This window comes from Tinamus guttatus, unplaced genomic scaffold (assembly GCF_059628265.1).
Source record: "Tinamus guttatus ecotype Peru unplaced genomic scaffold, ASM5962826v1 Tinamus_guttatus_pri_ptg000133l, whole genome shotgun sequence".
In the NCBI taxonomy this organism is placed as follows: domain Eukaryota; kingdom Metazoa; phylum Chordata; class Aves; order Tinamiformes; family Tinamidae; genus Tinamus; species Tinamus guttatus.
The window spans coordinates 1,022,530-1,034,656 of NW_028288667.1; the positions used below are offsets into that span (position 1 = coordinate 1,022,530).

Genomic DNA, 12,127 nt, shown 5'->3' on the forward strand with positions numbered 1-12,127 from the left:
ACTTCTCCGTGGCTCTGCTGACAGCAGTAGCTCTCTTGAAAAGCTCCAGGGCATTAGCACAGATGACAAGCAATGTATCGGGGACCATTACCATGGTTGCCAACCCATACTGGCATCACAACCAGAACTGTGACACAAACACAGTATTTCATATATTAACAGGATTAGATGAAGCTACATCGCCCATTTCAAAATGATGCTTAAGCAGTGCTGTATATTCAAGATGCATTTTGTGTGCTAATAAAAAAAAACCCACTAAAAACAGACATCAGTATTTTCTATTTAGCTTTAACATTGCTTGTTCCTTTACCAGAAGGAACTGAAAAGAAAGCATCTCTGAAGCCCTTTGCATACAGCTTACACAGATGTTTTTGTTGTAAAAGTTTGTTATCTCATACAAAAACACTGGTTCCTATATTAGAACAAGCAAGAAAATTGTTGTTCCACATTCACCAAGTCCAATGGCACCATTACAGTGCACATAGACCCAGAATTTCCTGCATTATAGGCAACACAATACAAACATAACTGTAAGCAAAAACAATTATTTTGGTTGGATTTAGCATTATTAATAAATACATTTTGCCTTCGCGTAACTTGAATTAAAATGCTTTACACAGACCAGTCAAGCTCCAGAACTGCCACCATCTGTAAGTGTCAATGTCCCCACCAAAAAATAAAAGGGCTTGAAGCACTGTGCTTAAGGGAATTAATATGAATCCTCAAAAAAGCCATCAGCAGAGACAGCATAGGGAAACAAACTTCTGATGCTCAAAATAGCAATGAAAAGCAATGCACTCTGAACTACCCCATGCTAATGCATTACATAATTCTCACTATTGCCCTGACTGTCTTGATTTATATCTGCCATATTTTATGAAATGTTATTTGCAAAACCAGATACTTTTAACAACAGACTTGGAGCACCCTAGCACTAAGCCTCCCTCACTAGGCAGTTTCCAAACCTAGGAGACAGTCTCTGCCTTTCTTCTCTCCTTGAATATCAGACATCCCAAAGGCACTGGAGCTATGTTCAAGACCAGATAACTTCAGCGGCAGTTCAGCTTAACACCCACCAAAAAACTGACAGAATACTAGAACACTCTCTTTCAAAAATATATTAATTAATCATGAAAGCGTAGGGGAAAGAGCACTGAGTAGGATCAAAGATTGGTGAATTAGATATCCCACGCTAACCCCCCAAACCTTAGTTTGGTGTTTCCAACTAGCAAAAAAAAAAAAAAAAACAAACAAAAAAAAAACCATAGTTTTATAGACCTAGATCACTTTGGAAAAAAAGACTCTTAATTATACCAAGCTCTGCAGTCTCCTTGGGATATCTTAGAGCATCTGAGCTGACAGAACTAGTTTTACTTGCATGATTTGAACTGAAATGTAGGTCCTAGATTACATAAAAGTTTTGCAGCAAGCTCTCAGGATTTGCAGCAATCCCGGAGATGCTGTAATTAATTGAGCATTTTTTACCATATTAAAAAAGAAAGAAAGAAAAAAAAAAGAAAGAAAGAAAAAAGAAAAAACACATTTCCTTGGGTTGTTTATTCTTTTTTTTTTTTTTCCTTTTACAGGAACGCCTTCAAAGACTTCCATTTATGTTTTTCCATCACTAATAATGCTATATGGTTTTAAGAGCCAGATCTGGTGCTTATTATTGTGAATTCCAACAAATCCCTTCTGAGATTCCACAAGCCTTAAAACCAAAGAAACCTCTCCCGGAAAAGAAAAACAGCCTCGTGTCTCGAAGTGCACCAGAGCCCACCACTGCCTGCCCTCGTGTTTGTCTTTCCTTACCCCTGGGGAGCCCCTCGCACACTCCCTGAGACTGGAGCAGCACAGCTTTGTTTTTATTCCTATCGAAACGCTCCAAGTTAAGCAAACAACCATTTCTTGAGCGTTCCCTGGGTAGCACCATGCAGTAGATTCTTCTACAGAACAGGAGAAGCAGAGAAGTCAGTTCTATGACTACATGCTCTGCACTCCTACAGCAAAATTCTTGGTCGCTTTCCATTTATTCCCAGCACCTTCTCCAAGGGGAGTGACCCATACACAAACCCACCCAGCTTCCCTTCATGATTTGGTCCAGCGGTCAAATAACTTGGAACCATCGTTAGCCTAAACAACACATCTCTTGCCCTTCACTTTTATGTAAACTGGGCATGTCAATAGAAAATTTGCAGACTAACACTTATTATCTAGATGGACCATGCAGTGCAGGTACTTTTCATTAGGACTTTAAATCTGACCAAAGGAAATCAAACAGATATTGCATATGCTGCTTGTGCAGAGTTTCCTTCTCTCAGGGTTCTATCCATATAGTTAAATGGTTGCTTCCCCAGCTATAAAGTCTTTGAAAAAAATAATTCCCTCTCTCTTCCCTTTTGAGAGCAAGAAAAGAGAAGCTTGGGCACGTCTGGTCGGAAGATGCATGCTTCTGCTTCACCAGAAAGTTTCAGTCTCTGTGTTAGACTCCAGCAGTCTTCTAGCCCACCTCTGAACCTGAACTTTTACAGGATGACAAATGGATAAATCTTAAAGTGAGTTCTCACTTGCTGAGGCTAAGGATCCCTTGTGGCCATCTCCAGGCCAACACAACCCTAAGGGCCTGCTGCTGAAGCCAAATACTTATGCTCCATGAGCCTCCGGGAACTCTGAGGCCCCACGGGCACCAAATTTATAGTAGCCAGGAGTTAAAACGTTCAAAGGCAAGAGATATTTTCACATTTACATGTCATTTTAATGACCGCATTATGAATCATACACCTTCAGTAAGAGAAAATAAAGAAGCAGGTTACCTGGGGTTAAAAGAATGACAGACATAGTGATGAGTGAACAAACAACTAGAATCACCAGCAGCGCAATAGCAATTCCCTTCCAGTTCCTCTGCGGAGGGCTGTTACTTCCAAGTTCCTACAGGAATGGAAAAAAATAAAATAAAAGGAAAATGCCATGTTTCAGCAGCATATATTTCTAGATGTATTACCGATAAAATACATGTTTATAATCACAGCAAGGGAGCTGAGCACCACCCCATCCCCTCAGTTGTTCACGTAGTCATCCAAAGGTGCATCACTCTTGCACCTTTTTATAGAGATAGCTTTTTTTTTTTTAATATACATGAATTTTTATTTCCTTAAGAGACAATCAAATGAGCTTATACAAGCTGTCCAAAATATGACTGGTGTTAAAAAGTGCTGAACATAAACTTCAGGACAACATCAACTAGCAGTTTACACGATAATTACAGAAATGAAATGCAGCAATTTACTGTAATTCCACCTAAAGTGGTATGGACCATAAAGGTTTAAATACATATCCTTTTTAATGCATGCTATTAAACTTATTTGTAATAGAAAACATTTACAAAACTGCCTGAAGCTCAAAATACTCCACACTAAACCGCGTTGCTCTTCTTTCTCTATACAGTAGTTCAACTGCAAACTACTCCCCTATTACTCGTAAAATATAAACAGTAGCTTGTAACAAATGCTAAACAAATGCTTCTGTAACTACTAATACACTTCAGTGAATCTGCTCTGTGGTTACACATTTAGCTCCTATTAACACTAGTCAGACGGGATTTAGGCTGGTCAATAGCAGCGATGATTTGCCTCTGCTTATAGACCAATTTGGAGCCAAAATAAGTATCCCACAACTTTGCAGAAACACAAAAACAGTGAGAGAGCAGTTTCACATGACCTCAACTCGCTCTCTCACAAGAAACAAAGTTTTTGTATCTCCACCTGGCACGAGCAAGTACTCCTCTGCCACAATTATCCTTGCCTTTATTGACACAAAAATAAATTACTGTAACATGACAAAAAAAGAAAAAAAAAAGGAAGAAGGAAAAAGGGGCTTTTCAGAAGAGAGTCTGAACCCACTTCAGAAGTTGAGCTATGTTATGAAGTCCAACGCAGGCCGCAGGAGCTAAGCTCCAGGTGTAGGGTCCGTCACACACTCCCATCCCCACAGCACGGCTACATGAAGGGCCATGTCCCCACTTTGCTAAACACTAATTAGCCCATAATTTCCTAACTGGTCACAAAAATACATGGTGAGCCTCACCAGCCCCTGTTTGTGACGCTCAGCATTCAAGAAGCAGGTCTTGGGAGTCCTGACCACATCAACTAAGCCAAGGATTCCTCCTCTTTTCACAGCACTACAAATAGTCCATGGCCGACAGGCAAACTGGGATCCAACCTTTCATTTTTCCTTGAGTAAGAATTCTTCGGATGTTGGTAACACAGTCTAAGAAAGCAAGGAATTACTCTCAACATAATGGCATGAGCTTTATTCAAATGACGTTTAAGAGGGTGCAGTTGTAACAGAGGAACTCGTAGTTCCTACAAGTGAGTTACGGCAGCCACGCTCAGAGCATCGTGAGATCCTGTTCCCAAGGACTGCCTCAAAACCACAGAGGCCCAACAACCTGATGAATGTCCTCTGTGTCCGAGCCTCTAAAAATTGAACCAAGTTCTCATTATTCAGCAGGCTCTTCTCAACGGAGATGAGTATTGTTCAGCTTCTAAAAATAAAGCTCTATGCTAAACGCTACCACAATTTTTTCCAAGGGAAAGATCAAACAGATGTATCTAGTGCAGAACATACACAGCTTGCTGGTACCCATGGTGGGAAAGAAGGGGGCTTCCAGCTAGCTGAAAACTTTGAAGAGCAGCATAAAAAGTACAACTCTGATTAAGAAAAAGGTAGTCGGGTTTAATAATTAGATGGAAACCATGAGGTGCTCCCATTTATTAGACTAGAAGCCATTTAGAAGATCACAAAGAACTTTTGGTCTTGGACAACAACATTTTAGTGTAAGACATTGGTGGGATTAATCTCTGCCATTACAAAAAATTAAAGTCTTAAAACAGATGAAGTTGCTATGCTTCAAAAATCCTCCCAGCCTTGCACTGCAACACGGTTATAAACAAAAGGCAGTTAAATGGGTTTTTAGACCATGTATCATCGTCAAGACAGAAGCAGCCATTCTGGGCATGCCAAGGCTGAGGTATTCAAGGGGCAGCATCCCGGAAAGCCTGACCAGGGAAAGCTTCCCATGTCAGAAAGTTTCCCCATAACTAACTGCTAACTGGCACATAATAGCATTAAACGCACAGATGGAGATTTAAGGATGTAATCTTCTAAACAGGCTGTTATATTAGAGTGGTTTGAAAAAATATCAACTTTTGAAGAGGGTGTTTTATATATAATACTACTATAATGTTATTATAGATTTTACAATCCAACTCTAATGAATCAGAAAATGGCTGCTCAAAGCATAATACAATTGCGAGTATTCTCATTATTTAAAGTACCTTTTTTCACGAACCATTTAATTGCATTGTTGCCAAATACAATCCTTAAGCAATATGCATTTGGGAATGTGATTTGTAACCGAGGCGCAGGCTACTAAAACCCAGCCATGAAGGCAGAAACGCACGCAAGGTTGGGGTTGGTCAACGTCCTGGACAATCCTAGAGAGACATTAACCTGGCAACCCTGCATCTCCTTCTCTCGCTTATTACAACAGAAATAATAACAGGAACCCGTTTTTCATTAAGTCCAATTCATCCAGAGATTTTTTTTATCATTTGACATGCAAATGCTTATAATTTAAGAGAGCTGTTTCCTTTTGAGCAGCATGGGGGTACAGATTTGAGGAAAAGAATCATTTTAATTTAATAGGTGTATTGCCAAAAATATTTTTTCTTTTTTTTTCACCTGAATAAACTTACGTGCTTTCTTGCAAGCATCATAACTAGAAGAAAAATTTACAGCTTCCTTCCTCGAGCTTATTGAGTCGCACAGCTTTATTGTTAATCAATGAGGATAAAAAGCCTTTAAGACATAATTTTTCTAACAAGCCTGTGCGCAACTAAGGAGACAACAAATGATAGAAAACATTGCCTTAATACACTGAATTAATAAGTCAGTGTTTTGAGTCATCTTAATAGCATCTTCCTGATGTCTTGGGAAACATTTCTTTTTTTTAAAAAAAAAAAAAAAACACTTTTTTTTTTTTTTGCATTTTTGTCACATTTTGATAAAACTGAGAGGGTTTTGTGAAGAATTTCTGGGGCAAAGCACACTAGGCTAGGAAAAGCAAACGTGATCTGCTTTGCCAGCAGGAATGGGAAGGAGCCTCACTCTGCAGCTGAGGCACAATCACGACAATAACACTTAATGACCCCTCCAGCATGAACTTCATCAAACACTACCATTTGCATCACGCAAACATAAAGAAACCATGACAAACATAAAAAGACAAACACATCCTTAACGCATCTCAGGTGTTTAAAAGCACTAGGATACTTATAATAATAATAAAAAAAAGCAGTTGGGTCTTTCTACAGTTCTTTTTCTAGAGGTCTTTATTTAGCTGGTCCTGCAGCCAGCAGTTTGTGCTACCTGCCTTGATTTTGCAGGGTGCTACATACAGGAAAAATACCATGGTGAGCATTTCAAATTCATGATTAAATGATTGCATCTATTCCTTCCCAGCTGTTTTTGAGTAATCCCATGGCCTAGATAGCAAAGGAGACTAAAAAACAGGGCCACAAAGTGGCACATGTTATAATCCATTTGCGTAAGTACTGTCATTTCCAACTCCCGTGTGCCCTTTGCAGTTTGCTGTGTTATAAGAGCCTATGGCTGCAGTTCTCCTCCCAGCGATGATGGTCATCCAGCTCCTTCTCCAGCCAGTATCTTTATTCATCAAAGCAGCAGAGGATTTTTCCAGAGTCACTGCGAAATGGCACCTTCACACAAACCCATCCTTCTCCCTCGGCTTTAGGGCAATTGAGAAACAGCGCAACTTATAAGCACCTACACTGCTTAGAAAAGGTGTGGGGCTGGGGAACAACCTGTCCTACTGTAATTTCTCTGAGCTTGGCCTGGCTATTTGCTGAGCAAAACTTTAAAAAATCAAAAATCAAAAGAAAAGCAATACCCATCCCTGCCTCAGTAGAAATAAAAAGAATAAATGCGCACATACAAATAATTTTGAGACGTATGAATCACTCACACTTGTTAGGCATTTTCTGAAGCTGCCAAACTGTTTGTGCTTTTTTCTCAGCAAGTTTATTTTTGTTCTTTACTACATTTTTCTCCTATATGTGCAAGTGACCACTCAGGATAGGAGAGCTATGTCCAACACTAATCTAACCCTTAGTTTAGATTACTTGCAAAAATGACCAGAAATATTTCTGGACTATTTAATGTTAAATGGCCAATATTAAGAATGCACTTCACATTTTCAGTGGACCTTATAGCACTTGTTCAAACACAGTGAACTAGTTACAATAGTAAACAAGAAAAAGCAAAACTTTCAAACCCTCCTGTCAAAATCACTGTTCAAGGGCTAATCACAGTAGATGAGTTTAAAATTTTGATCATTACTTACATATACAAGAAATGCAAAACAGGGACAAAATGAGGAACTATATCAGCACAACACTTCAAAACAGTATGGTAGCTGCAGAAGTCAGAACAACTAAAACACTAAAATTCATGGGCAGACACTTTTGGGGGAAGGGCGGGGGGGAAGAGGGAAGACAACATAAGTTTTTTCACATTTCTGGTGTAGAAAAGCAAGAAAACAATAAATATCAAGTTTCATTGCAAGTTTCATCTCATTGTTCAAGTGCACAGTATAAAAAATGTGTAAAACAGGTTGCACAGGTCACAGGTGACACTGCCATAAGGAGCGTTGAGTGGCTGGGGCAAGGGGGTGATGGATAAATAACAATGAATGACAAAACTCATTTGAAATAAAATCGCATCAAGACAGGGAGCCAAGTTACAGCAGGCAAAGAATTTCTTTGGCTTGTAGGAGCTGAGCTGAATTTAACACATTTCTGTAAAGAAGTAGAATCCCATATAGAGTTATTGCAGCATCGAGGTCATATTTTGAGCCTCGGCCCTTTGCAGAAGGAGTCCTTTTACATGCCGTGTTCACAAGTTGATCCAGTTTGTTTCTAACAAAGTTTAGACATAGAAATATTAATGTTTTCCCAGCCCAGCAGAAATGCTTGGAGAATTAAGGAGAATTGCAAAGTTCTGCTAAGTTCTGAGCATCTCCAGAGGCTCAGCAAAACTCACAAACGTGAAAGCCCCGTAGGGCCACCTACCAGATTTTGCTGAAGATCCTAATGTTTCACTCCCCATCTCCTCATCAGACCAAAGCTCCAATATTCTCACTGTGCTATTTTCCTCTTCCCCAACAACTAAGCAACATCTTGAAGCTCATGAGATTCTTGTCTGAATAAGAAAAGCCATCTCTTTGTGTAAAAGCCAACCCATATTCAATTAGTATCTATAGGAAACCAACAATCCCTTTGCTATAATTTAAGAAAATTCTTATTTTACTAAAGAAAGTAATGCCTTGAAGAGAAAAGGAAGACAAAAACAGGCACCACACAGATGATTTTACTGCAGGTGACTATGATGTAAAAGAAGTCTATTTGAGTGCTTGCACAGTCACTTATGACTAAAAAGGTATTTTCTCAAATTTCTATCGATCCAAAGTTTAATGAAATGTCACAAGATAGAAATATATTTCTACCATTCCTATTGATTATGTTGGGAAAAAAAATCAACCAATCATGTAATAGAATATATCATTAGAAAAACTGATGAACACAGGGAATACATGTTGCAAATCTACAGACGCTTCAGTGGATGCAACAGGGATTTTTTTTCTTTTTTGCTAGAATTTGCCCTTTTCATAACCCAGAAACTAAAACATACATTCCCTGATTTGCTGTGAAAAACATCCCTTCTTAATGTGTCTTTATTTCTCAGTTATATTTGCAAGGTCCCATTAGAGAGGACTTTTAAATTTCACAGAGTTGATTTTGGCATTAATCGGCAGATCCATCTGACAGCATCACATTGCATTCCACTAAAGGTTAGAAAAGCAGGAAAGGTTACTGTATGGTAGTATGTCACGTTTTGTCAAAATCAGGTTTATGCCACGTAATTTTACAATTTGAATCAAATATAACACCCCTATATTTAGTGGTATAACACTGAGTTAATGCACTGGAGTATAACTCTAAATTAAGACTACTACTATATTTGAACAACCAAAACTGCCTTCTGGAGTTTCTGCAGTTCTCTCTGTTCGGGTGTTTATACACATTAATTTTATGCCACTTAGTGCTCCCTGGAGAAGGCAAGGGACAAAAACATTTTTTACTTTGGTCATATTAAATCAGGAGTTGTGGAAATACTGAATCAGTTTGTAATAATTATTTTGCAAATATCCCTCAATATTTTTCTATTTGTTTTCTAATACACCAGAGGTATTGGCAAATAAGTAATTTACATCCAAATATGCTTTAATAGCCTTTTGTATGTGTGCATATCTAAACACATACACATATTATTAAACACTTTTTTATATATATACATATTGTTAAAAGCAGTCTTGCTGTAAATAGATTAAATTGTAAATAAGTCAAAGAGTGCCAGTGCCAGAAAAGCGAGCCCTGTAATACATGCTTTTAGGAAGACCTAATGCAGCAGGAAGATAGAGGAGTTTCCCAAGGTGATGTGGAAATGGCAAACCAGGCTTAACCTGGCACCTCTTTATATAAATATTTGCAAACAAAACTGTAACAGACTAAATTATTTGGCCAATGTCACTGGGCTCTGATTAGAAGTTTATCATTTCCTTTTCCACAGTCCTTTCCATGATTAATTTATTTACTTCTTAAGAAAAAAAAATGGAATTTTATGAGATTCAGAGGAATATTATGCCTCATCAGAAATACGTGTTTATCCTGTATACTGTTAGGGGAAGAAGACTAGACAAATTTGCAGATTTTATACTTAGAACTATACTGCATGAGAAAAAAAAAAAAGGAAAAGGAAAGAAAGAAAAACAAAAGACTAATATATACCCAATGTATATATTAACTTCACAGACCAAGATCACAGTTCATTTAAAAACAATCCAAGGCCCAATGACACTAAATGACAAAATTACATTTTTCAGGCACACACACACACACACACACACACAGAGCCTATGAAAAGGCACACGGGTCACCATATCTTCTCTTTACATATAGTGTACTCTAAAGCAAAGGCAGCTCTCATGGAAGTAAACGAAGTGATCGGGCATTTTTTGGCTGTTTCGCGGGATTCACTGATTTTCAATGGTGCACTTCAAGGTACACCACACACCAGCACACACTGAGCTTAGAGCCTTCATTAGGGGAAATAGAAACAATTTGATGTTTAAAATGTTATTTTGGGCTCAACTAGAGTTAGGGTCCTGCAACACTCCCCTACATCCCAGCTCATCCATGCAGCCGTTGGTTCTCCTTGGGTGGGATTACATGGCAGCCACCCCGGCTCAACACACAACTGGGGTCTCCTCCACAGCAAGTGGACTGAGAGTCACCCTGCTCCCACTGACTGCATCTTCCACATACTGCTCACATGAAAGCCAAATTAACAAATAGATACAGTCGGATCTGCTTGAACCAATCTTGGACCTTCTGAGAAACACCCCAGCGAACCTTTGGAGAGAGAACTATTACTCTACATGGTAATACTACTTTACATCATATAGCATGCATTAAAATACTGTGGCGTGATGGCAAGCACAAGAAATTGTATTGCTGCAATTAGTGGAAGGGTGCCCAAAGCCTTCGGCGGCTGTGGGCTAGGTAGTAGTATTATCTCATGCAGCAACAAATTGCAGTGGTTGGGTTATGTCTTGCTGCTAATTTAACCCCAAAAGGTTGCGTCTGTACAAGGCACACACGCATGCACACACACAGAGCAATGTCCCACCAAGTGTCACCACAGATCTGGGGAGAAAAACAAAAACATCATCACATGCATGATTACAGCTGGCAAAACTTAAGTTAGGAACCAGTAGTTGTAGCAATTGCACCTTCCTTTGAAGTGTATACTTTTTTTATATACAATTCTGTGCTTAATGCAACATGCACCGACCCTTGCAAATGCCCCTGGTGGGAGCGCTATCTTTTCTCAAACGCATTTCTGGGCAGCAATCCCTGTATTCTGCTGAAACACTTCTTGAAAACGATCTCTCAGAAGAGAAAGACACAGTGCACAGAGAAAGCAGGTCTTGAGGGCTTTACATAAAACCCTCCTAACAGCAAGCAAAAAGGAGATTAAAAAAGAGACCGGGCAATGCTAAGCAAGGAACATCTTCAGGGGCTCTGTCACTGGCTTAATGGGAATGATGGATAGTGTTGTGAAAGGCAGGGCTATTGCCAGACTTCCCCTGCATGCCTTAATACCCGTGCTAATAAAGGTGAGAACCTATTGCTGGACACCTCATAAATTTGGGCAGACATTGATCAAACTAGGAGTTTTGCCTAAGGGCAAGAAGGGAATGGTACTGCTCATCTTCTGTAGAGTAACATCTGCTTCCCAGCTAATGTACCTGAGCCTCACAACAAATAACAAGATGGGGATGATTCACCAAAATAAACAGATAGATAGATAAAACAAACAAACAAAAAAACTACATCTTTTCAGTTTCTTGCCATTTTGAGAGGTAAGAGTATATAGCTAGAAGTTTGCTCAACAGTTCCAGAAAAAGAAGATAAATATCCTACCAGTACAGAGGTGAGTACGTGGCTCTTGGCACAGTTGTTACCCTAAATTGGATGAAAAGTTCAAAACAGTCTCGTCACTGAGTTTTCCATTAATGTATTGACGGTAATTTGCTGTCTACAGATCCACTACTCACAACAGATATTCATCTCAAAATCTCTCCTTGGCTCTGTGCTTTAATATTAGAGCCAAGTAATTCCTTCAGGTCTACTTCAACAACTCCCACTGAAATCTCTGGAAGTTTTAAGCACAGGAAGGACACTATTTGACTCATATTAAGCAGCTGAACTACAAGACAGAATTTTGTGGGTTTCTTTTTGTTCTTAGCTCAATTTTTACAGCACTTCTCTTTAAGCGTAAGTTATAAAAGACATGGATTTTGGGGCTACTCACACTATGAGATCCAGATTAATATATTAGAAATGCAAAATTTATTTCTTCTTCCTAAAGGCTGACACTTGTCAGAAGTTGCTTTTTTTTTATGGACATATAATCAGAATAATTTATT

General features: G+C 38.9%; 1 protein-coding gene across 2 annotated transcripts in view; it reads right to left on the bottom strand.

The window, feature by feature from the left end:
* The window catches only part of DPP10 (dipeptidyl peptidase like 10), a 416,148-nt gene that overhangs the window by 175,220 nt on the left and 228,801 nt on the right, over window positions 1–12,127 (bottom strand). For both annotated transcript variants that reach the window (XM_088521794.1, XM_088521793.1), the window contains exon 2: window positions 2,811–2,925. In XM_088521794.1, coding sequence (XP_088377920.1) covers window positions 2,811–2,925 — 115 coding nt within the window. The remainder of the gene's footprint in view (window positions 1–2,810; window positions 2,926–12,127) is intronic.